The sequence below is a fragment of the Amphiura filiformis genome, chromosome 15, assembly GCF_039555335.1.
Source record: "Amphiura filiformis chromosome 15, Afil_fr2py, whole genome shotgun sequence".
Taxonomy (NCBI): Eukaryota; Metazoa; Echinodermata; class Ophiuroidea; order Amphilepidida; family Amphiuridae; genus Amphiura; species Amphiura filiformis.
The window spans coordinates 15,241,580-15,268,414 of NC_092642.1; the positions used below are offsets into that span (position 1 = coordinate 15,241,580).

At 45.6% G+C, this 26,835-nt stretch overlaps 1 protein-coding gene across 1 annotated transcript in view; it reads left to right on the forward strand.

Moving 5' to 3' along the window:
• Positions 1-26,835, forward strand: part of LOC140171291 (uncharacterized) — a 78,227-nt gene that overhangs the window by 23,992 nt on the left and 27,400 nt on the right. The window contains 2 exon segments of the mRNA XM_072194520.1: positions 22,506-22,662; positions 25,358-26,207. Of these exon segments, the coding sequence (XP_072050621.1) occupies positions 22,506-22,662; positions 25,358-26,207 (1,007 nt within the window).

Sequence of the window (26,835 nt, forward strand, 5' to 3'; positions counted from 1 at the left end):
GCAGAACCAACTGGGGTTGTCACACGGCAGCGTTCCATGGCGGGACCGCCGAGTGATACCCTGGGCCCTAGAATAGCTGCTGGCTGTCCACAGGGACTGGCTGGCGATTATTCAGGGGTTGGGCTCGCAGTCTCTCACGGGACAGCGACCCAGGTGCATTCGGTGGCAGCTACAAAGACGAGCTACGGCTTGACTTCAGTGGTAGCCGCTATGCACCCGCCCATAGCTGCCGTGAGTGGTCCGCCACACACAGCGACCTTGGGCGAAGCTCTAGAGGATACAGTGAGTAGCTTGAACAGCCTAGCTGATCAACAACCCACTTATGTCCTCGAGAGCCAGCGGAGCGTGGGTGATCCATTACCGTCAATGGGTCAATTACCCTCTCTTGATCGATCACTGTCAAATCAACAGGGCATAGCTCCATTGATTGACGCTGCCTATTCAGGTGGCGAGGTGATTGATCGGGGTATGCACGCTCAGCTACCCGTGGTACTAGGCAAGCTCCCTCTAGCCAAGGGACAGCCGGTAGGCGGGTACCCATACACGGCTTGATCCCTTGCGGGGAACGCAGTGAGGCATGGGTACAGTGGTACACAGCCGGAGCCCTCACGGGCACCTACGCTTAGTACCGCAGCGCCGGTACCACGCCAGCACACAGCTTGATCCCCAAACAGGGAACGCAGTGTGGCGAGGGTACAGCGGTCCACAGTTGGGAACCCTCACGGGTACCCACGCTGATACCGCACCGGTATCGCAGCACTCGCTTTAGTCGCCACAGTCTCTGTGGCAACAAGGGGAGGCGGTGCTGGTACTGCAGTACCATGGGGTTACCCTGGTGGCGGATCCTTTCAGGGTCAGCTGCCGGCGGGTATGCCCGTGGTACCCGCCGCAGGGTGTTTCTTCCACGGCCCAGCACCGTGGCAAGTGTCGCCAGCGATGGCCACGCAGTACCAACATCAGCTGTTGACCAGGCCAGCCGGCATGGGGCTAACCCAGATCTTGATCAGGGTAGGCCCGCAGCTGCTAGCGCTAGGACGACGGCTGCGAGAGCATCTTGCGGACCCAGTGGTGCCATGGCGGATACCTCAGGGTCTTGCGGAGTACTCCCTCTTCTGCTGGCAGGTAGTCGGCGAGCCACACAGTGGTTATGCCTTCTTACCCGCTTTCAGATGCCCGTCCTCAGTTACCGTCATCATCGGAGCATGATACGGATACTGGGGCGAGGGAAAGGAGTCGGAAGCTGAGTCCGGTAGTGACATCACTACAGTCTCCTTCCCCGCTGCCCAGCGAGGGGAGCAACAGCACTGATCTTCCTCCGGACACCCCCTAAGGGGGAGTCCATGGAGGAGGACCAGGGATCCTTTCAGTAGGATGCTCAGCTGCTGCTTCCTCACAGGGGACGCCTGCACTCTCATTCCCGCAAACCTCACGGGTAGATATCGTGGGCTGTCGAGCTCAGTAGAGCTATGACGCCGCGTGCTTGCACGCTTCTCTGCGTGTAACGCGGGAGGACCACGGACCTACCTGAGGGGATCCGAGAGGGACCCAGATGTCGCAAGCGTATCACGCCAGACAACATCTGAGCTCTTCCGCGAGGTGAGCCTATTAGCGGTGCTAACAGCTAGCCTCAACGAGAGCTCCATGGGCCTAGCCCATAGGGTGTCCACTCAGCGCCCGGGGAGGGGCCTGCCACTCCAATCGCTCAACGCGATGGAAAGGCAGGGTCCTTTTTCTTTGGATGCTTCTGCGCCACGGTGGAGGACCGTGCAAAGAAGCTACCAACGGAGCACTCTGAAGAGGTCGGAAACTGCCCTTACCATGGGTAGGAGCTCCGACTTCAGCAGGCCGTGCACCACCAACAGTACCCGAGCCCACTACCTCTGCAGCACCCATTTCTGGGAGGCGCAAGGGTAGCACAGGAACAGCTGGCAAGCCCGAAGAAGAGCAAGCGCTCTTCCAAGGGAAGCTAGGCAGAGCATTCCTGGGGGCTCAGCGGTTTTTCCACAGGGGATCTCCCAGTGGACGACCGCTTATGGCTTTCACCCAGAGGTGGGAAACCATCTCTTTGAGCGCCTGGGTATGGTCAGTGGTGAGTGGGGGTTACTGCACATTTTCATCTGCACATTTCAGAGGTCCACAGTAGTGCCGTCAGACGGCCCCCAGCGTCGGGCACTACTGACAGGGATCACACAGCTTCTCACGAAGCGGGCGATTGTCCCGGTCTACCCCCGTTCTACGGGTGATCTTGGAGCCATTGGCTCCAAGGAAGACAAGGCGACGGGAGCCCCATCCGGAACCGCAGGCTGTTGAACACGTTCTTCAGGCCCAAGAGGTTCAGAATGGGGACTCTCGCCTCGGTGCTAGCCTGCTCCATCAGGGGCATGGGAACAAGCTCGCTAGATTTCTCGGACGCCTATCTGCATATGCCAATCGCCTCTCAAGATCGGAGGCATCTGCGCTTCTAGGTACAGGATCAAAATTACCAGTTTTGATACCGGGCATCCGGCCTGTCCATCTCTCCCAGGGTGTTTAACACTCTTGGTCAGAGCGGTGGCAGCGTACCTGAAGCACAGGGGTGTCAACATCAGTTGCTACCTGGACGTTTGGCCCATATACGGACGCACTCCACTGAAGACTACGGGTCTCATGGGGTTGATAGTCCGTAGGGTGCGGGACCCTGGATTTTTTGATCAGCTCAAAAAGTCCAGCGTGGTCCCGACGCAGTCACCACTATTTGTAGGGGCCCAGATCACCCTCACGGAGGGGTTCGCGGTGCTCTCACCCGAGGGGGTGACGACCATGGTGCGGTGTGCCTGACTCTTGGCCGAGTCTCGGGCAAAACCCGCTGTGGCATGGATGAAGGTGGTAGGCCTAATGGCCAGTATGGTAGACCTCGTACTGTACTGCCGCTTTCTACGTTAGGGCTTACCCAACTACACCTTCTAGCCTGCTTGCAGGCCCAGTCGTCACCAATATCCCTCGCGGTTCCGTTGTCGGAGATCGCGCGAGAGGAACTCTGGTGGTGGACCCATCAGCCCAATTTGACCCAGGGTGTCAGGTTTCCTGCACCCCGGTATGTCACGTAGTGACGACCATAAAGCGCCAAAACGGGGCTGGGGGTCCACATCCACGGAGACTCCGTCTCGGGCCTATGGGGCCATAGAGACAGAGTTTCACATCAACCTCCCTCGCTTACGAGGAGGTGATCGTGGAATCACATACCGTTGTCCTGACGGATAACACAACCGTGGTAGCCTACCCCAACAGACAAGGGGACTCCGTGGTCACCACGATTGAGCCTGCATGCACGACACCTGATAGGGTGGTGCAAGTTCAGGCAGATTACGATGAGAGCGATACACATCGCTGGCGTCACCAGCATCCTCGCACACAATCTGTCACGAGGAAGGGTGTCGGGACCAGCAGAATGGTCCCTTGCTCCGCAGGTCGCTCAGACGATCTTCAAGGGGATGTACCACCCCTCGAAAGATCTGGTCGCATCTCATCATCGCAATCATCCACTGCCGGTGTACTGCTCAAGGGTCACGGACCCCCAAGCATTCACCGTGGGCGCTCTGTCCATAGACTGGGGAGGATGACAGCTTATGCAGTCCCTCCGATCTCACTACTCATGAGGGTGGTGGCCAAGATCGGGTGGGAAGACTGCATTGTCATTCTGCTAGCGGCAAAGCCGCTGGCACTCCCCGAGGTACCAGATCTACTCCGGATGCCCGGAGCGGAGGTACCCAGTCTATCACTAGAGCACCTGCAGTTAGCTGCATGGCTCTTACCAGGGAACACGCAGCGGAGGGATACTTTTCATCAGAAGCTGTTTTTCTCATCGCCGGGGCTAGACGGAAGTCTACCCTCCGTGCGTATAGCCAGAGTCTGGCTCCATACTACGCTTGGTGCAATGAGACAAATAGCTCTCCGCTTAGAGCCTCTGTGCTGCTAGTTCCGGAGTTTCTGACAGAGAAGTTCCAAGCAAGACTTCAGCGGGCCACTGGGGCCAGATATAAGTCAGCTGTCCTCTCCATTCACCGAGGTTTCGAGGGCGGGTCGACTATCATAGCCGATGGTTACCTTATTAGTCTACGCCTCGACGGTATGTTCAACGAGTGTCTACCAAAAAGGAAAGTGATCCTCCTAAGGGATCCCAACACAGTCTTAGATTACTTTAAGGGTCACCCTTTTGACCTTCCGTCAAAGGCGACGCTTAAATACGTAACTCGCAAGATGGCTTTCGGGTTTGGCGTTGGCTTCGGGACGGCGGTGCTGAGTTGCACACGGTCTCGAGGTTAGCTTCCGTGTTCACAAACACTGGAGCGACACTGTTTCGGGCGCTCTGTTCTCGTGACTACTGAACGGGCGCGGTGCATACCGACATTCGTCCCTCTCCAATCCCCAGGGTTGGGCAAGGTTCGCTGAAGCCAAAGATAGGCTGGGGTGTCCGATAAGGCGCTGCAGCACTATTTCTTCCGAACACAAGCCTTGCGAGGGACTCACGACCGCATTCATCACCCTTACAGAGCCTTTCGGTCCAGCCGCTGTCGCAATGGCTGGTCCAGGTGTTGGTGGGGTCCGGGGGATCGCGAAGGTTTCGCGTCCCACGACCCACTCGACACGAGCTATCTCATCATCTTGGGTATACCGCTCGGTTGTCCCTTGAGGAGATCTAGCAGGCGGTGTCCCGGAAGCCACCTTCGCCTTCTCTACGATACTTCCGCTTACGTTAGTAATCAGAGACGGGCGGGAGGTTTACCGGGACATTGTTCGGCGATCATAATACGGTGGTGTACGGGTACCAGGTTTTCAGACTATACAGAATACTCAGCATGGTAAGAACCAGTGTCGCTATTCTTAACCACCAAACTTATTAAGTAAGGAGGTTTATGTCTGTGATCGCGTGGTCTTTTTGTTTCCCGACCGCTGGGGAAAATATTTTCTGACCTCGCGAAAACCATCGCTACCGCTCCCGATCCCTGATCAGATGCTGACCAATCTTGTACCTCCATCCGTCGGTTACTTGCTAGATCGATCTTTCAGATGTTGATGCAAGAAGTATCTTAATCAACATCGAACGGTAAGATCGACCGGTGTACTGAGTCTAGTCCCAAACAAAAATGTTTGGTAGACTCATAACCGTGCGATCTTACCTTTCCGATGTTGATTATCCCGACCCCGCCACCCCTACAAGTTTGGTCCGAGTAGGGGATCCCAAGTCGGATAAGGGGCGATCATATGGTGTGACGTCACCTTTTGGGTGAGTCCACCGGGGATCGGGGTTTTTGTTATTTATTCATTTATGTGGGACAAAATGACTATTGGTTTTTTCCGCATCTCGGGATCGATGCAAGAAGTATCTTAATCAACATCGGAAAGGTAAGATCGCACCGGTTATGAGTCTACCAAACATTTTTGTTTGGGACTATTATCTTACCCTTCCCAGAATCCTTTGCAACATGGTTTATCACTTCATTTCATCAAATGACACTCCCGATACTTTGTACAGGTTCCCTTGGTGTTTTTATTTTGAGAATGGACTGACTAAACATGGGTCGATAATCAGGAAATATATCTTTGCAAGATCTGGATATGTGCTCTGTTCATTTAGGGTCACGTGTCTTATGGTGGGACCCCAAAATACCTGGTGACGTTACATTTTTCTCTCCTCTTTCAGATTTAACTTGTTGTCACAGGGCTATTCTTGGTCCAATTGCATCAAGTTTGGGCTCATTATACAGCCTGATTATTCTAATTTTCAAATATGTTTGTCAATTTGGAATGCCAATTTGTTTAATTAGTGAAAAATACCAAAATGTTAACGAAGATAAACCTGGTGGATAAGCGGTAGTGGATAAGCGGTAGTGGAGTATGTGCATTCTCTATGGCAGACATGGCATCCTTTTGAATTTTAAATGATATCATTGCCAAATTGTGTGCTATATTTGCAAATCATACTTCAAATAAAAGCTTGATCATTCATTATTCATATTCAGCTATTAATTTTATCTAATCGTGTTTAACAAGTATTCACTGAGAACCGCAAGTCACAAGAACCTCAATTTTTTCCTATTCACTTACACACAAATGCCAAGATTTTCAGTCACGACATGCGTTTTGGCTTTCAATTGTCGTATCTTGAGAATTATACACCCTAAGATAGGAAAAGTATACATTTTTGGAAAGCTTTTTACCCCAGGAATCCAAATATGCAGTTAAAATAAATGTAGGATACACTCTAAAGAAAATATCTTCAAAAATGTAATCAACATTTTGTGCGTGAAGTTACGTATATTTTCACACCCTGTATCACCACTTTGGTCAATCATAACATGGCAAAAGTATACATTTTATTTCAGCTCATAGTGTTGCCTGCCACAAAATTATATTACATTTGAGGTATTCCATATCAGTAGCAAATGCAATAAATTATGAATTTACTAGTAAAATTAATTTTTTCATGATATCACCCTATATATTTTCTTACGCACCCTGTATACCAACTTCATTTTTGCCTAGTTGGATTCCTTGGAACATAAGCTTTCCAAAAATGTATAGTTTTGTTGAAGTGAGATGTATAGTTTTAGAGAGGACAAATGATCAAAATCAGTGCTTGTAACGCAAATGTGCCCCACCATATGACACATGACCTTAGGCACTTTTTGTCCTATGTAGCACTAGATAGCAAATCAGTACAGAAACTGAAATGGAAGAAATGCATTGAGGGATGTGTAAGATATCTTCCATACTCTAAGATCTAAATCATGCTCATCTGTAAGGACACAGTTCCTTGACCTCATTATTTTATACATTCATACAGTGACATTTGAATATGTTGGGTACAAAAACTCATCCTTCAAATGTCTTAACTTGTTAAAAATTTTGCAATTATGTTTCAGTGCCTAGTGTTTGCCAGAGGGGTGGGTGGTTAGGGGTGTGCCTTCTTAAAACTGAAAGCAGACCTTTTTTATACCATTTTGAAAGTTGGGCTACAGTGAAATTTGTGTATGATTTTGATCCATTTTATACCAAAATTGTCGTAGAAAAGGACGCCAATTTGTAGGCTTACCAATAGGCCCAAAACTATATTTTTATTTGTACTGACCATTTGTTTATATCGTATGTACTGGCTATGACAACCAAATAATTTTTGCATTAACGTTGTCCTTATAATATACACAAACCATGTAGGTACTTTGGTTATCGTCACTCTTAACAAATGACAAAAGTGTAAATGTGGTCAGTGGGGTTTTGACAGTGGCATTATCATATTTTATATTTTACTCCAGTTAAAGACAAAGTAATTTCAAGGTGATGGGAATTCTGAAACATTTACTAAATTTTAGTAATCTCTTAATCAATCAATGTTGGAATTTTGACTAATATTTTTCTGTGGGGACAAAGTCAAGTTGGGGGAATGCCCCCTAAAGACCCCCACTGCACTGACACTGGTTCTTGGTTTACAGAAATGGCATGTGACATAGCTGCATTTAATTGTGGGGGTGTGTTTGTGCATTTGAGGTGCATGTAGGGATGTGCGCACTTGTCCTGGCAACTTTTGTGAGTGAAAGATGTAATACAGCCTATCGTTAAAATCAATTCAGTGCCATTGACTTTGCTCACAGTCATAGCTAGTCTTTGAAGACCATTATAATGAATTCAGTTCACAGGGTTAATTTAATTTCACAAATTGGAGAAAGCTTTCACAAGACTCGAAATTGAAATTCTCACCATCACAGGGATTAACTTACTGGTGCAGCTTTCACTATAGGAAACTCAGACTACATAAAGCAGCATATTACTGCTGGTGATTAAATGTACTGAAACTGTGCAATATGAAGCATTTGTTACCCAATTTTATTTGAAAACATGTTTATTAAAAAAAAACTGCAAACAAAATGTAGACCAATCTGCAAGTTAACATTAAAAATGCTCAAAACGGATATTACTTTACCTGTAACATTCTTCAATTTCCTGTACTGTGCTTTTTTCATGCAAAAGTGCATTTTCAAGTGTACCATGATTTTGTGATGAGTTTAGCGTATGTTTTTTTTCTAGCATTCCTCTTTGCAATTATCGTCTTTTAAGAATGCTATAAATATCTTTGTCTTTATCTTCATGAAGAAATCCCAGTTTGCGACTGAATCTGGTCCAACTCATATTTCTTTGACGCTTAAACTTTGCCTGCTAAGTAACTGCACATATATCCCATTGCTGGAGCGATTGTGATTCAAATCTGTTCAATCCAACTTGATTCAGATTAACTTGGCGGGGGCTTACGATTCTGTCATCAAGAACATTCCTAAGAAGTTCGACTCAAGATCCACGACCTCTGGCAACACCACCTTGTCACAGGTCAACGACCTTTTGCCGCCAGATCATCAGACGGCCTGAAGATGCACCTTGGATTAGGTGCGATAGCCTCTCAAATAAATGTGAGTCCAGTTGATCAGTTTTATGTTTAATTCAATACAGATTAGTAAAGGTTTATTTCTTGAACCAATACTAGGCATGTTTGTACTCATTTGAATACATTGTTTTTCTTGTACATTCCAATAAGGATGTACACCCGGTGGGGTCACTCAACTTGCAATACTGACTGCACGATCGTTACCAAAATCAAGGAAAAAGGGTCATTTTTAGGGCATGTCCGCGGACAAAATTGTCCGTGAAATTGGAAAAATAGGGGTGTTTTATTGCACAAATGTCTGCGAAATTGAAAAAGGGGTTCTTATTATTTTGTCCTGATCCTGTGGCCAGATAAAAAATCACAGGAATAAATTTGGTTTCCTACTTTGTACTCATCCCGTGATCAATATTGTTCTCGGTTCTGATTTATATGCAAGGGGTACTACTTGAATTCTGTGATGCCCTTGTTAATTACTGAAAAAAAAGCATTCATAGGCCTAAAAAATCCCTTCCTTGAAATGTTGAAATAGGGTCAAAATTGCAAATGTGTCCTCGGAATCTAAAACATAGGGGTGTTTCAGAGTACCATTTTGTCCTTGTTTTGCAGTAAAAAAGGGGGGTAAAATTTCATGATTTGTCCTTGAAATCGACTGCAAAAGTGGGTAATTTGTACTTGTGGTAACGGTCCTATGCGTCCCCCCTGCCAGGGAGTGACCCCACCGGGGATGTACATGTAAGTAAGCACTGGTGGAAAATGCAATTGTGGTTTTTGCAGCTGCAATTGCAGGTTTTTTAGGGTGCAATTGCCTTTCTTTTTTTTTAAACAAAAATTGAAGAAAAAAAAGTAGACTTGTTATTGAAGGTTGGAACCAGAGAAATACTGCTACTTTTAAAAAAAAGTTAAAAATTATGAGATTTTTTATAATATTGAACAGCCAGGGACATATTGAATTAACATTTGGGGGGGGTGGGAAATCATGTTGTTTTTTAAAAATCATGGTGCATTTTTTGGCTTCCAAAATCATGTTTTTATCCGGTGCTTAGATAACAGCCTTGCAATATTACAAAGCACACCCTTGTCATTGTGCCACTGATAAAAATTACTTTCCCGCCTTGGGCTGCCAAAAACCCCCCCCCCCCCCTCCAGCATGCCAAAATATCTTTCATACCCCCCCCCTTTTGCACATGCTAAATTGTGGATTCCCAATTTGCAAACCTTAAATGTTCAGATGTGAGAGTAGCGAGCTGGAAATTTTGCATTGGCCTAATTATTTAATAGTTTCTGCGCTGTTTTCCTAGCCTTTTAGAACATGTTATTTAAAAGGTGTCCTTAAATGTGTGCCAAAACTTGCTTGCTCCTCCCTTTGACTTGTCAAAAAACGATTTAGGCATATCTCAACATCATTGAACCAATCATCTGTACATATTCCAAATATCATGAAAAACATGCCTTTGATTTTATTGTAATTTGGAAACATTTTGTAAACCATGTACTACCCACTCAATATCTGTATGGAGATAACGCATCAATATGGTTTAATGAATATCATCCGTAATATAATGCGACCGATATAATGAGCTCAAGTGGTAGGGCACTTAGACCTTTATTACATTTGCACTTATTTTGTAAGTTGTTTATTTCATGAACTACGCAGCAGGTTTTCATAACAAAAGGATGTAAATACAATTATTGGTTCCTTATTACAGTCAAACAGTGGCATGGCAGCGCCAGGAATTTTTTTCGGGAGGGGGGAGCATGGGGGGGGGCAAAGTGAATTTCAGAGGGGGCAAATGCGCAAGTAACAGTAACAACTGTATATATGGGATTAGGTTTTCATGTTGGATATGTCCCCATTTATACCATGACTATATTTTAGTTGGCTTATAATTGGTAAAAATGATTCGGTTGTTGTTACTGTGCATACAAAGTGTCCCAACTTACGCTCGCTTAAATTTGCATGAGTGTGCGACAGTTACACATGCTTCAAATTTTCTTTATTTTTGTAATATAGTGATGTTCGCTCCTTTCGATTTAAAAGGAATACTGGTTTTCATGTTGCATAATGTCCCAATTTTTCAATTTCTATTTTTACATGATTTACTTGATTATTAACCCTAATTGTGATACACAGAATAAATTCTGTAAAGCTTTGTTATGTAACGAACTGAGTTACCAAACATTATGAACTAGGCCAATATATAAGGGAAGCTGATAAAATGACACCAAGACAGAAGGAAGTATGTAGATGGCAAGTAGATCAGAGATACTTCCTTTTGAATTGGATATATATGTGTATAAGTTTACCATCTGTTAGCCTTATGTATAGATGTTCATTTACTACTGTATGTTCCTACACCAATAACACCATACAGACAGAACCTACAAGGTATACTTTGTCAATGAGGAAATTGGCAACCAAATATGTCGCTATTATATGAGTCTATTTTCTCAGGCATCAAGTGGGGAAATAATGATCATGTATGCCATCAGTCAGACCCTTAGAAGGTCTGTGCATTGGTACACAGATTTGATATTGATATCAGAGTAAGGTCACCCTATCAGTATGAAACACTGTCAATCTGAACCCCCGTCAATCCGAAAACCTGTTAGGGTTAGGGTTAACCCTAACAGGTTTTCTGACTGACGAGGGTTCGGATTGATGGTGTTTCGGGGTGACGGGGTGACCCCCATCAGAGTATTAAAGACATGAATATCCTCTTCCTCTTTCCATTCATATCCGAGTAAGCACCAACATTAAGTCACTATGATGTCAGAAATTTACCATAAATGAGGATGGTACAGAAGAAAAACATTCCTTTTTCTATGAAATCTAGCTATTTTAGACCCTATCGCACAGATCCATATTTTGCTTTTCAAAACCACCCATAGGAGGTTTGCAAGTATTTACTGGAGTCCCCCAAGCTTATATAATCCAAAACACCTCTTGTAAACATAGTAACGATAATCTTACATTGAACATAGTGTAGCACTGGTTTAGTAATTGTTTAAATGTCATAGAAGTAAATACTTGGAACCAAATCATGTCAATGTGAAGTCAACTGACGATTGTAGAATCATCCGTCACTACCAGGCTATTCTGTGCAGTCATCATTTTAAAGGTCTCCATGTGCGCTACTTGTCATGCTCGTTGATTGTATATGGAGTCAGGATGGCATTTTTGCAGAGGTTTGGAGTACAGGATCTGAAATAAAAATTATATTTTGCGCCCCCACTCCCTATTCTATTTTGCATTTACACTTGAACAAAAAAAATTGGTTAGGTCTTTTGGTGAAAACAAAATAGGAATTTTTCTCTGTTTTTCGTGGTTGAGTCTCTGAGGTAAGAGACTTAACCACTGCTAATTTTGATGGGGTAATTTAAGAGGGGGTAGGGAGAGAAAGATGAGGCTGTCAGTGGGGGGTCACCCACTTTAATGTTGATGGCAGTGGCAAGCACCAGAATGTTTTCAGGGGGCATAAGTTACAAAGTGAATTTCAAGGGGGGGAATTCAAAAATTGTGCGCAAAAGTAGGAATTTTCGTAATTTTGGTTTTATTGGGACACATGAGTCCTGACTGGTGGCATTTGTTACGGTCATAATCCCCCTCCCTCCTTCCCTGCAGTGCCACCACTGGTTGATGATGACTTTTCTTTCCTTTTTATTAGCCATATGAAATGTTAGGATGGTAATAACATTGCCTAACATACAATTTAGTATGAAAATGAGTTGTGGTATGGTTGACAGGAAATAAGGACAAAATACATACAATAATATAATTGAAAATGCAAAGCACAAGCAGAATATTCATCTGATGTACTTTTGGTTTTGTTGATGATGCTCTCAATATCTTATAAGTGATGAAATGCAACAATTCCCCTTTAAACAGACAAAGTACTAAACAGAATCAGAAAATCTAAGTGAACCCCTAAGAGCTCTGAACTCATTGGGCAACATAGCACGTCCTTTGACTGCTGTTATGTGCTCAGTCAAGGAACTGACTACTAACATGATGTCTCATCATATGGAAATATATGTAATGTACTTCTTACGTTTCATGTCCGTCATGAAAAATATATGACAAATTTGTCAGGTTCATATGTTGCCATACACAACTACCACCATTAAGATTTATTTCTTAATTATTTTTCTTGGTATTGCAGTTGTTTGATGGCTATTTATTTTTAAGCAAAGTTGAACAGTGATGACACTATTTCTTGTTTGCATCTTTACAAGGGGTAGACACTTGTATAATGGCATTAAAACATATAAATGATTAACATATCAAGCTGTTGGTATTTTAAAGGCCTAGAATTCTCACTATTCACAATAAGGGCGCCGCCAGCGGTTTGCGATGTAATCGTGATGTACATGTATCATGGGAAAAGGTCGACATCCAAGTCTGCGCAATACTGAATATTACCATGCTATTACATAGGAACACGTGACAATATTTTTTAGTTTGTCAAAATAAAGGTGTTACACGCGAATCGATACTCAATAATACTTAATAATGTGATTTGAAATGTGCACAATTATTTTTTCTCTATCGATTTGGCGTGTAATACCGCTATATTGACAAACTAAAAAATATTGTCACGTGTTCCTTATAATGTAATAGCATGGTAATATTCAGATATGGCGCTGGACTTGATGTCGACCTTTTCCCATGATACATCACGATTACATCGCAAACTGCTGGCGGCGCCTTTATTGTGAATAGCGAGAATTGAAAATTATAAATGATCACATCAAACAGCTAGACTCAGTACACCGGTCGATCTTACCGCTTCCGATGTTGATTAAGATACTTCTTGCATCGATCCCGAGATGCGGAAAAACCAATAGTCATTTTGTCCCACATAAATGAATAAATAACAAAAACCCCGATCCCCGGTGGACTCACCCAAAAGGTGACGCCACACCATATGATCGCCCTTATCCTCCTTGGTCTCCGACTGACACAGACGTGCCTATCGATTGTTCATAGCACTGTGTATCAATTTCTCGACCAAAGGCGAGATATACGGTTGTAGTTTCACACCTTAGGTAAAACCAAACCGGTATTGTTCGGCTGAGGATAGTTTTGACGGCATTTTCTGGCTAAAAAGTGACAAAAACGATCCAAAACTTAGCTACATATCGTGCCTCCGCTTGTATCACGGACACACGAGCAATTCAAAATGGCCGCCGTTGACGCCATTCATTTTGTTTCCCACGTAAAACAACCATTGCAGCCTGTAAGTTACAATAGATGTTTGTACATACACATTGTATTTCATGTACGGTAGGTTATTGTTGCTATGTTAGGGTGATTACTCTATCGTTATGTCTTCATTACCGTCCGATAAGACGAGTTAATCAGATATTCATACGGTGGGGATTGGTAGGGACCCGCCTGACATTTTAGTAATAAAGTTAGCCAGTCCTTACTTTACCACTAACGTTAGCGACCAGCCTCCGTGCTCAGGTTTGCTTACTGGGCTTGAGTCGCGTGTTGGGGGGGGGGGTAGTGCCCCTCCCTTTCTCCTCGCTCGCCTCGGCCCTGTCGGGCTTGCCCTTCCCTGGTGACGGAGCGGGACCCACTCCCGCTCTGTTTCACCCACAGGGAGTGCTCACGATCTTCTAGATGTCTTTCTTTTGCTTAGGACTCTCCGAGTTCCAGCTTGACGATTGGGATAGGCTCCGTCCATCGCCATAAGACGAAGAAGAAATCTACCAAGGGCACTGGTAAGGTCGACACGGTGGATTCTGCTGTGACAGCCCCTATGGGTCATGGCAGGTCTGCTTAAGGGGCTCCGGTCCCCGGACAAGCAGGCGGTTCCTTCGGGACTGCTAAGCGCGTCCAAAGGCTCAGCAGCCAGCGAAAGCACTGATATACGCCGGAGCAAAGTAGCAGGCAGCAGAGCGGTAACCACCAGCGAAAACCCTAGCGGGTTTTGCAGCAGGAGGATACCAGTCGACACGGTAGATTCTGCTGTGACAGCCCCTATGGGTCATGGCAGGTCTGCTTAAGGGGGCTCTGGTCCCCGGACAAGCAGGCGGTTCCTTCGGGACTGCTAAGCGCGTCCAAAGGCTCAGCAGCCAGCGAAAGCACTGACTATACGCCGGAGCAAAGTAGCAGGCAGCAGAGCGGTAACCACCAGCGAAAACCCTAGCGGGTTTTGTAGCAGGAGGATACCAGTCCTCTAGCGAAAATCCTCACGGGTTTTTAGCAGGAGGACACCCGCCTGTTGCAGGCATATCTACGGGCTCAAACAGCCACAGTAGTAGCCAGCGACGGGCAGCATGCAAGGGTACCCGGGCTTGCCTGGGTTGAACCCTAGCATGCATGGGTTCAGCAGAGACGATACCGCATGCTAACGCTGTGGGTGTAGTCTTAGCAGAACCAACTGGGGTTGTCACACGGCAGCGCCCCATGGCGGGACCGCCGAGTGATACCCTGGGCCCTAGAATAGCTGCTGGCTGTCCACAGGGACTGGCTGGCGATTATTCAGGGGTTGGGCTCGCAGTCTCTCACGGACAGCGACCCAGGTGCATTCGGTGGCAGCTACAAAGACGAGCTACGGCTTGACTTCAGTGGTAGCCGCTATGCACCCGCCCATAGCTGCCGTGAGTGGTCCGCCACACACAGCGACCTTGGGCGAAGCTCTAGAGGGTACAGTAAATAGCTTGAACAGCCTAGCTGATCAACAACCCACTTATGTCCTCGAGAGCCAGCGGAGCGTGGGTGATCCATTATCGCAATGGGTCAATTACCTCTCTTGATCGATCACTGTCAAATCAACAGGGCATAGCTCCATTGATTGACGCTGCCTATTCAGGTGGCGAGGTGATTGATCGGGGGTATGCACGCTCAGCTACCCGTGGTACTAGGCAAGCTCCCTCTAGCCAGGGGACAGCCGGTATAGCGGCTTGATAGCGGCTTGATCCCCTTGCGGGGAACGCAGTGAGGCATGGGTACAGTGGTACACAGCCGGGAGCCCTCACGGGCACCTACGCTGGAACCACGCATACAGCGGTACACAGCCGGAACCCTCACGGGTACCCATGCTAGTACCGCCCGGTACCACGCCAGCACACAGCTTGATCCCCCAAACAGGGAACGCAGGTGGCGAGGGTACAGCGGTCCACAGTTGGGAACCCTCACGGTACCCACGCTGATACCGCACCGGTACCGCAGCACCGCTTTAGTCGCCACAGTCTCTGTGGCAACAAGGGGGGGAGGCGGTGCTGGTACTGCAGTACCATGGGGTTACCCTGGTGGCGGATCCTTTCAGGGTCAGCTGCCGGCTGGGTATGCCCTGTGGTACCCGCCGCAGGGTGTTTCTTCCACGGCCTAGCACCGTGGCAAGTGTCGCCAGCGATGGCCACGCAGTACCAACATCAGCTGTTGACCAGGCCAGCTGGCATGGGGCTAACCCAGATCTTGATCAGGGTAGGCCCGCAGCTGCTAGCGCTTAGGACGACGGCTGCGAGAGCATGCGGACCCAGTGGTGCCATGGCGGATACCTCAGGGTCTTGCGGGAGTACTCCCTCTTCTGCTGGCAGGTAGTCGGCGAGCCACACAGTGGTTATGCCTTCTTACCCGTCTTCAGCTGCCCGTCCTCAGTTACCGCCATCATCGGAGCATGATACGGATACTGTGGGCGAGGGAAAGGAGTCGGAAGCTGAGTCCGGTAGTGACATCACTACAATCTCCTTCCCCCCGCTGCCCCGCGAGGGGAGCAACAGCACTGATCTTCCTCCGGACACCCCCTAAGGGGGAGTCCATGGAGGAGGACCAGGGGATCCTTTCAGTAGGATGCTCAGCTGCTGCTTCCTCACAGGGGGCGCCTGCACTCTCATTCCCGCAAACCTCACGGGTAGATATTGTAGGGCTGTCGAGCTCAGTAGAGCTATGACGCCGCGTGCTTGCACGCTTCCTCTGCGATGTAACGCGGGAGGACCACGGACCTACCCGAGGGGATCCGAGAGGGACCCAGATGTCGCAAGCGTATCACGCTCAGACAACATCTGAGCTCTTCCATGAGGTGAGCCTATTAGCGGTGCTAACAGCTAGCCTCAACGAGAGCTCCATGGGCCTAGCCCATAGGGTGTCCACTCAGCGCCCGGGTGGGGCCTGCCACTCCAATCGCTCAACGCGATGGAAAGGCAGGGTCCTTTTTCTCTTTGGATGCTTCTGCGCTACGGTGGAGGACCGTGCAAAGAAGCTACCAACGGAGCACTCTGAAGAAGTCGGAAACTGCCCTTACCATGGGTAGGAGCTCCGACTTCAGCAGGCCGTGCACCACCAACAGTACCCGAGCCCACTACCTCTGCAGCACCCATTTCTGGGAGGCGCAAGGGTAGCACAGGAACAGCTGGCAAGCCCCGAAGAAGAGCAAGCGCTCTTCCAAGGGAAGCTAGGCAGAGCATTCCTGGGGGCTCAGCGGTTTTTCCACAGGGGATCTCCCAGTGGACGACCGCTTATAGCTTTCACCCAGAGGTGGGAAACCATCTCTTTGAGCGCCTGGGTATGGTCAGTGGTGAGTGGGGGTTACAGACTGGCAACCCAGTCTCCCCACATTCGTCTGCACATTTCAGAGGTCCACAGTAGTGCCGTCAGACGGCCCCCAGCGTCGGGCACTACTGACAGGGATCACACAGCTTCTCACGAAGCTGGCGATTGTCCCGGTCTACCCCCCGTTCTACGGGTGATCTTGGAGCCATTGGCTCCAAGGAAGACCGGCGACGGGAGCCCCATCCGGAACCGCAGGCTGTTGAACACGTTCTTCAGGCCCAAGAGGTTCAGAATGGGGACTCTCGCCTCGGTGCTAGCCTGCCCCATCAGGGGCATGGGAACAGCATCGCTAGATCTCTCGGACGCCTATCTGCATATGCCAATCGCCTCTCAAGATCGGAGGCATCTGCGCTTCTAGGTACAGGATCAAAATTACCAGTTTTGATACCGCCATCCGCCTGTCCATCTCTCCCAGGGTGTTTAACACTCTTGGTCAGAGCGGTGGCAGCGCCTGAAGCACAGGGGTGTCAACATCAGTTGCTACCTGGACGTTTGGCTCATATACGGACGCACTCCACTGAAGACTACGGGTCTCATGGGGTTGATAGTCCGTAGGGTGCGGGACCCTGGATTTTTGATCAGCTCAAAAAGTCCAGCGTGGTCCCGACGCAGACACCACTATTTGTAGGGGCCCAGATCACCCTCACGGAGGGGTTCGCGGTGCTCTCACCCGAGCGGGGGACGAACATGGTGCGGTGTGCCTGACTCTTGGCCGAGTCTCGGGCAAAACCCGCTGTGGCATGGATGAAGGTGGTAGGCCTAATGGCCAGTATGGTAGACCTCGTACTGTACTGCCGCTTTCACGTTAGGCTTACCCAACTACACCTTCTAGCCTGCTTGCAGGCCCAGTCGTCACCCAATATCCCTCGCGGTTCCGTTGTCGGAGATCGCGCGAGAGAACTCTGGTGGTGGACCCATCAGCCCAATTTGACCCAGGGTGTCAGGTTTCCTGCACCCCGGTATGTCACGTAGTGACGACCATAGCGCCAAAAGCGGGGCTGGGGGTCCACATCCACGGAGACTCCGCTCGGGCCTATGGGGCCATAGAGACAGAGTTTCACATCAACCTCCCTCGCTTACGAGGAGGTGATCGTGGAATCACATACCGTTGTCCTGACGGATAACACAACCGTGGTAGCCTACCCCAACAGACAAGGGGACTCCGGGCCACCACGATTGAGCCTGCATGCACGACACCTGATAGGGTGGTGCAAGTTCAGGCAGATTACGATGAGAGCGATACACATCGCGGGCGTCACCAGCATCCTCGCGCACAATCTGTCACGAGGAAGGGTGTCGGGACCAGCAGAATGGTCCCTTGCTCCGCAGGTCGCTCAGACGATCTTCAAGGGGATGTACCACCCCTCGAAAGATCTGTTCGCATCTCATCGCAATCATCCACTGCCGGTGTACTGCTCAAGGGTCGCGGACCCCCAAGCATTCACCGTGGACGCTCTGTCCATAGACTGGGGAGGGATGACAGGGATGACTGCCCCTCCGATCTCACTACTCATGAGGGTGGTGGCCAAGATCGGGTGGGAAGACTGCATTGTCATTCTGCTAGCGGCAAGGCCGCTGGCATTCCCAGGTACCAGATCTACTCCGGATGCCCGGAGCGGAGGTACCCAGTCTATCACTAGAGCACCTGCAGTTAGCTGCATGGCCCTTACCAGGGAACGAGCAGCGGAGGGATACTTTTCATCAGAAGCTGTTTTTCTCATCGCCGGGGCTAGACGGAAGTCTACCCTCCGTGACGTATAGCCAGAGTCTGGCTCCATACTACGCTTGGTGCAATGAGACAAATAGCTCTCCCGCTAGAGCCTCTGTGCTGCTAGTTCCGGAGTTTCTGACAGAAAAGTTCCAAGCAAGACTTCAGCGGGCCACTGGGGCCAGCTATAAGTCAGCTGTCCTCTCCATTCACCGAGGTTTCGAGACGGGTCGACTATCATAGCCGATGGTTACCTTATTAGTCTACGCCTCGACGGTATGTTCAACGAGTGTCTACCAAAAAGGAAAGTGATCCTCCTAAGGGATCCCAACACAGTCTTAGATTACTTTAAGGGTCACCCTTTTGACCTTCCGTCCAAAAGCGACGCTTAAATACGTAACTCTCAAGATGGCTTTCCGGTTTGGCGTTGGCTTCGGACGGCGGGTGCTGAGTTGCACACGGTCTCGAGGTTAGCTTCCGTGTTCACAAACACTGGAGCGACACTGTTTCGGGCGCTCTGTTCTCGTGACTACTGAACGGGCGCGTGCATACCGACATTCGTCCCTCTCCAATCCCCAGGGTTGGGCAAGGTTCGGCTGAAGCCAAAGATAGGCTGGGGTGTCCGATAAGGCGCTGCAGCACTATTTCTTCCGAACACAAGCCTTGCGAGGGACTCACGACCGCATTCATCACCCTTACAGAGCCTTTCGGTCCAGCCGCTGTCGCAATGGCTGGTCCAGGTGTTGGTGGGGTCCGGGGATCGCGAAGGTTTCGCGTCCCACGACCCACTCGACACTGAGCTATCTCATCATCTTGGGTATACCGCTCGGTTGTCCCTTGAGGAGATCTAGTAGGCGGTGTCCCGAAGCCACCTTCGCCTTCTCTACGATACTTCCGCTTTACGTTAGTAATCAGAGACGGGCGGAGGTTTACCGACATTGTTCGGGCGATCATAATACGGTGGTGTCGGGTACCAGGTTTTCAGACTATACAGAATACTCAGCATGGTAAGAACCAGTGTCGCTATTCTTAACCACCAAACTTATTAAGTAAGGAGGTTTATGTCTGTGATCGCGTGGTCTTTTTGTTTTCCCGACCGTTGGGGAAAATATTTTCTGACCTCGCGAAAACCATCGCTACCGCTCCCCGATCCCTGATCAGATGCTGACCAATCTTGTACCTCCATCCGTCGGTTACTTGCTAGATCGATCTTTCAGATGTTGATGCAAGAAGTATCTTAATCAACATCGAACGGTAAGATCGACCGGTGTACTGAGTCTAGTCCCAAACAGAAATGTTTGGTAGACTCATAACCGTGCGATCTTACCTTTCCGATGTTGATTATCCCGACCCCGCCACCCCCTACAAGTTTGGTCCGAGTAGGGATCCCAAGTCGGATAAGGGATTTATCATATGGTGTGACGTCACCTTTGGGTGAGTCCACCGGGGATCGGGGTTTTGTTATTTATTCATTTATGTGGGACAAAATGACTATTGGTTTTTTCCGCATCTCGGGATCGATGCAAGAAGTATCTTAATCAACATCGGAAAGGTAAGATCGCACCGGTTATGAGTCTACCAAACATTTCTGTTTGGGACTATTATGCAGTTTCCTCTTTTATCATTAAAAAGTTGATCGCCAATGTGCTTAATTCCGGTTTCTAATGTGTTTCTCTATCACCTAGCTTCCCCATTTTCCCTGAACAGTTTGATAAAATGCCTATTCCCAAAGATCCATTATTGGAAATTGAAAATATCAGAACATGAATGCAATTGAGATATTACACTGAAGGCACCAGACAATGTTAGCTACATCAGTCAATACTAGTCTATTCTGTGCAGCTTTCATCAATCTAGAGTTAAATGGCATCAGCAAGTTGAGGTGATATGGAGTGTCTTGAGGCACTATATAGTAAATAGAATTCTCTCATATTTACCTATTATTTTTTGTTCAATTTATTTTTTGAAAAGTGCAACAAAAAAGTGATGCCATTGGGAGTATACAGGGTGTCGCACAAAAAGTGGGGCCCCAACAACTGTGGTGGTATTTTTAAGTGTCGTTTGAACAATCATTCAGTGTTTATGCAAGAGCCATATCTTTTAGCTATTATTTGCGAAAAACAGAGCTCCTTTGATAAAACAGTTTTGAAGATAAAAATATGATCTCGGATGTCAAAATGGTTGCAGGTTCAATTGATGTACAATTTTTTGTTGACTTCTAAGTTATTTAGTTTTTGAAGCTGTGTCCGTTTGTGGCTCAATTTGCCAAAAGTATTCTCAAATATTAAACGCTTTTTGTAATTAAGACAATTCATGTATGTATTTTAAAGGAAATTTTCTAGACATTTCAAAAATAACAACTTTGAAAATTTTACTGTTCTTGAGTCATTTGGTACTGCTAAAAGACCTAATTATCACTCCAACATCTTTTTCCCAAATATTCATTTTATTTTTAAATGACATGTCTAAAATAGGTCCCTCAAAATCTGGGTTTAATTTGAACAAAGATTCTAAGAAATATATGTTGCTTTCTATTCAGTTTTGCTAGTTACACAATGTGGTAGGGCCTACTGTTAATCTATATTGTGTGTAACAGCTTTCGACCATAGACAGTAGTTCGACATGGACATAATTTTTATTCGATTGTTTAGGTGTGTTGGTATTGTTATTTCTGATTAAAGCTATCTTTAGCCTAAATCAAAATAGCAAAATCAGGTACAAGTGAGTGATGATAAGAGATATTGAAAATTGGGAATGTGTGTTTCTATGTTTGTCTGTTTACAATTGATAGACATGGATAGGTTACAATAAAGATTGGGAAACATTCAAATGATAAAACTTAGTGTTTGTTTGCTGTTTGTCTGTTTACAAAGGAAATACAGAGAAATTATTTACAGTACTGTACTTGTTTTATTTGCTGATGAGATGTGGGGACAGCAACTTAAATGACATGTTGTAATGTAGAACAGGCTATCTCTTTACTGAAAATGCTATACAATTAACAGATGAAATGCCGTAAAAACGCTTTTGAAACTTGCAAACATGAAGAGCCCCATCCATCATTGGTACACATAGTTATATACGAACAAGTAAACCTGCAAATTTGTGTGTCAAACCCATTAGCTCAGTTGGTAAACAGTCAAACTGTGGTACAATTTCATGTTTTCAGAAGCACTCGATAGTCCGGGGGGGGGGGGCACTTCAATTTGAAATGGATATAGGTGTAGGGCTGGCACTTTCGAACTAAGGGGCATTCGGTGAGAGCAAAATGTAAAAAATATGGGGTCATTGGGTGAGAACATGACCTTTTTTAAATGGAATCTTTGGGTGAGAGCCAAACAGCGCCACAGGAAACCTTGAAAATCGGATTTCTATTTCTAAATAGCTTCAAATTTCTTTGATTTTGTAAAATAAGTAACAAAATCAGTGATAAATGGAAGTTGCTGTTCATATTGAACTTGTAAGGGTCTTTGGGTGACAGATCAAATGGAAAAATAGGGGGTCTTTGGGTGACAGAGCATGTGTTCGTAAAAAATATGGGGTCTTTGGGTGACAGCGATGCTGAAAAAGGGGGTCTTAACAGCCCTACATACGTGTCACCTCCAAAGTTGGAGTGCCCTCGGTCGATAGTAAGCACATATGCTAACTATTGAGTTTTTACAGTAGATGAAAAAAATTGGTTTGTTTTTATGTTCGCTTATTTGCAGATGACAGACATGTGACAAGGTATGGGTTATATGAGTGAATATGAAAGCATAAAATAAATTGTTGTGCCATGTAAATAATAATCTTATTGGTTTGTTTTTATGTTTGTTTGTTTACAGATGATAAACACATTGACTGGCTCCAGGGTGAAGATGGCAAAGAGTGGGTATGGGTTATGGGTGAACATGACCAAGACAAGCGTATCTCTACCATACATGAGGAATTATTACATGAGAAAGCCATTAAGCAGGCCCATGAAGAAGCCAAACAAAAACTGTAAGAACTTGTCACATTGGGATATTCCAGTTGACATCCATACATGGAAAACATACCTTATAAAATCTTCCACAGAGGGGATGTAGATTTCAAATGGAGTCACCCATTCAGGTAACCCATTTGAAATTCACACTCCTTATGTGGACAGTTAAAGGTCATGTCTTCCATAGGGGGTGTATGGATTTCAAGTGGAATAGCCCATTCACAGCATACGTAGGAAAGGGAAGTGTGGATAGTTAACTGATATTGATAGGAGGCAGAGACCATGCGGTATTGAAGTACATGGAAGACATACATGATAGTGTGGCTTTCCACGTGGAGCTCTAAATCCGCTTTAATGTGGACTTCGAAATCCAGATCAGTGAGGATTTGCGTAGTACACATCGAGACCCTGGGGTTGAGACTGTGTACACACTACTACACAGCACAAATTTAACGCACTAACAGTACAAGCGTAGTGATATTGGGAAGCAGTCATGGTACGTAACATGCATGTCAAGTAGTGTGATACGGAAGCGCACCTTACTCATTGCATTACAAAATGCCGTTATAGGGCAGTGTTTGTGCATTCAACATGTAATGTAATATCATGCAATTGGCTATTCCAGCTGAAATCGATACACCCCTTATGGATACATGATCTTAATTATCCACACAGGGAGTGTGAAATTCAAACGGGGTTACCTGAATGGGTGACTCAATTTAAAATCTACACCCCCTCTGTGAGATATTAAGGTAACATCTTTCACAGGGGGTGTATGGATTTCAACTGGAGTAGCCCAGTGATGCGCATCAATGCGGATCACCTCCCATGTAGCACATTTCAATGACTGTCAACAACACTTGATGTTATCGCAACATCTTGCGTGTTATTTGAAATATTTCAATCAAATTTGCAGAGTGCAGCATGTTATCTACTGTATAACAGGATTATTTTAGCAATAGTAATTTTTACGCAATTTCTTAACAGCCTATTCTGAACAGTTTGCATTTTTATTTTATTCAGTTTCAAACAAGAAATTGATAAAGCCTATAGGTCAAAAATATTTGCAGGCTTTTACGTTTGGTGTTCTGAAATTAACCAGGAAAAATGAAAAAATAAACACTTGAAAATTGTGTGCTATACACGCAATGGACCATAATGGCCTCATTCCAATTGCAGAGTTCAATAACCTCAATTAAACAATCATAGTGCAAAATTTGACCTCAAGTTGCAGGGTATGAGCTTTTGTACACAAATTTTCAGAGGTCATTCAATGAATGTATAAATGTATTGGGGTTAAAAAAGAACTGTGTGCCCTGATAGATGAACATGTTGTGGATCCTAGTGACAGTGCAGTATTATATTGAAGAGGGCAACGACCTCAAGATTGATCACTCCTGACAAGTATTGAAATTAAAAAGTGGCAAATGAATGGTGGCTCAAAACAAGCTATTCCAGTGGCTTCAAAAGGTTACTGGTCAATTTGGCTAAAGGGATGAGGCCAGGGGATGAGGTCTTAGAGAACTAAAGGACATACAGAACTTAAGCTAGATTTACACTATGTGGGTCGATTGATTTTTAACCAATGAAAAGCACTCGATCTTATACAACTAATTTGCTCCAATTTAAGGCGGAAAAACTGTTATTGTGCTTGCAGATATATGTACACTACATCCTCTGCTCGGCAGCCCAGGACATCTATCGGACAACCAAAAACACTCATATGTTAACCCAGCGGGCAACTAGATTTAAAATGCTAGATTTGTTAAAAAAATTTCAAGTTTACTATTTTTAAAAAAAAATATGCAGATGGAGGGAAAAAAATAAAAAGTTGCACCATGTGAGTTTCATTCTGTAAAACAAAACGGGCAAAAAGTACCATACCATGGTGTTTTTTAATCAGCTCTACCAAATGCTATCTATCAACAACATCATTTGGTATATGAAAACCTGGGCTGCAGAAGTGAGTCCATTTTCGGAAAAGAATGGAGCTAGGTATGAAAATAAAATTTAGTATGTACATTGGAAATGGCTTTAGAATATTTTTGTGCAGAATTTTGTTCTTGATGATTATTGATAAAATCAATAGTACTCATTTGGACTTTGGCACTTCTGCAACTCAAATATGTGGTGGTATCAAATCTGACCCCCTAAAAAGCATTTAAAAATTATGAATTTGGTTTTAAAAGGTTTGCATGATATTTTCTGACCCCTAGCAGCTTCAAAATTACTTAACCCAATTTTACCAAAATGTGACTTAGGCTTTTCTGCAGCTCCAGTCTTCATATGCCCAATATAATATGCAGACAGTGCATGTCATACATGTATTGGATCACATTGTCTTGTGACTACTATATAGTAACTCTGTAAGGTTTAAGGTGAATACATTATGTGCAATGAACAGGGCAAGTAAAATATCAAGTTAGGCAAGGGGTGAAATCAAAACTCGATCGGCGGTTACTGACGGTTGAACCGCCTTCCATTGTTTAGAACAATAAGAACCGGATCCAACTGGATGAAACCGCCCAGAACCGGTGGTTTCATCTCCAAGTAGATTTCTAGTATTCTACATGGAATTCCCGACAGACAAGTGGAATTTTTTTATTTCGAGGCCTGCACACTACCCCTTAATTGTATATGTTGTATTCAATCTGTTACAACTTAAACTAACATAGGACTTATTGTGTTTGTTTTGTTTTCTCTGTAATCTAGTGCTCAGGAAGAAGAGGAAAGAAGGAAGAGACAACAGGAAGAGGAAGAACAACAGTTGAAACTGTTTGAAGAGCAGGAAAGACTAGCAAGTGAAGCAGCCAAATTAGAGGAAGAAAGAAGGAAAGCCGAGGAAAGGGAAAGGAAACTAAGAGAGGAACAAGAACGCCTTGCAAAAGAGATGGAAAAGAAGAAAGAAGAAGAAAGAATTCAAGAGGAAGAAAGGAAAAAAGAAGCACAAAGAAGGTTGGAAGAAGAGAGGAAAAAGAAAGAAGCAGAGAAGAAAGTGGAAGAAGAAAGGAGAAAAAAAGAGGAAAGGAATAGGAAGCTCCAGGAAGAGAGAGAACAATTGGAGAAAGCGAAGAAAGATGAATTAAAACGACAACAGGAGGAAGAGAGAGCCGCTAAACTAAAGGAGGAACGTCTTGCCTTGGAGAAGCAGAGACTAGAAAACCTTAAGAAGGAAGAAGAAGAAAAAAGGAGAAAAGCTGCTGAAGAACAAAGGATAGCAAAGGAAAAAGCAGAGAAGGAGAAGGAATTACAGAGACAGGCAGAGGAACGAGAGAGAAAGCTTAAAGAAGAACAACAAAGACTTGCCAAAGAAAAGAAGGAACAAGAAGAAAGGATCAAGCAAGAAAACGAAAGACAATTGAAATTACAGGCAGAAAGAACTGTCAAGTTAGCGCAAGAAAAAGCGCGCCTGTTTGAAGCCGAGGAGAGGCGACGGGCTGAATTGGAGAAATCAATGAAAGAAGCGAAGAAGAAACAAGAGCAGCTTGAAAAAGAAAGGAGGGAGAAGGAAGAGCAAGCGAAGAAGCTTCAAGCCCAGGCAAAGCTTCTCAAAGAACATAAGGTGAGAAAACTAATCATGTATTGTCACACTAAGACAATGGGCGTAATTAAAGAAACTATATACCTGATTCATTATAGTGAAGGTGTTACATGATAATGATTCAGATGTTACAAGAAATTAATATCCCTATTTTGATATTGTGTAGTTTACTAGTGACATATGTTGCTGCTGTTAAATTTGTGCTCTAGTCTGGTTCATGTTAAGGTAGTGTTGACAACTTTTGAAATTTGAGTTATTGCAATCATAAGCTTGCCTTAAAAATAACCTTTCCAGATTGAAAATATCAGTAATCTGGTGTGTATGGTACGCTTCAAAGTTAGGATCATCTTATTAAAGACATTTCTATATTTTTTACAGTTTGTGCTGCATTTCATGGTGTGTATAATTATATACATCTTAAGTTTCAGTCTGTGAGGCTTCCTTGAGGCAGTAATTCAGATATTGTTTCTAAAAGTAATGGTGATAGTTATATAAAAGTATACATTTTCAGAAAGGAAATGATGCAAGGAATCCAACTAACATAATGTAACTGAGATTTTACTTGACTTGACTACCTCGAGGAAGGCATGTGGACTGGCTGATGGGCCTGGATTGGGTTGCACATTAATTAAGCATGTGATATTTTCCA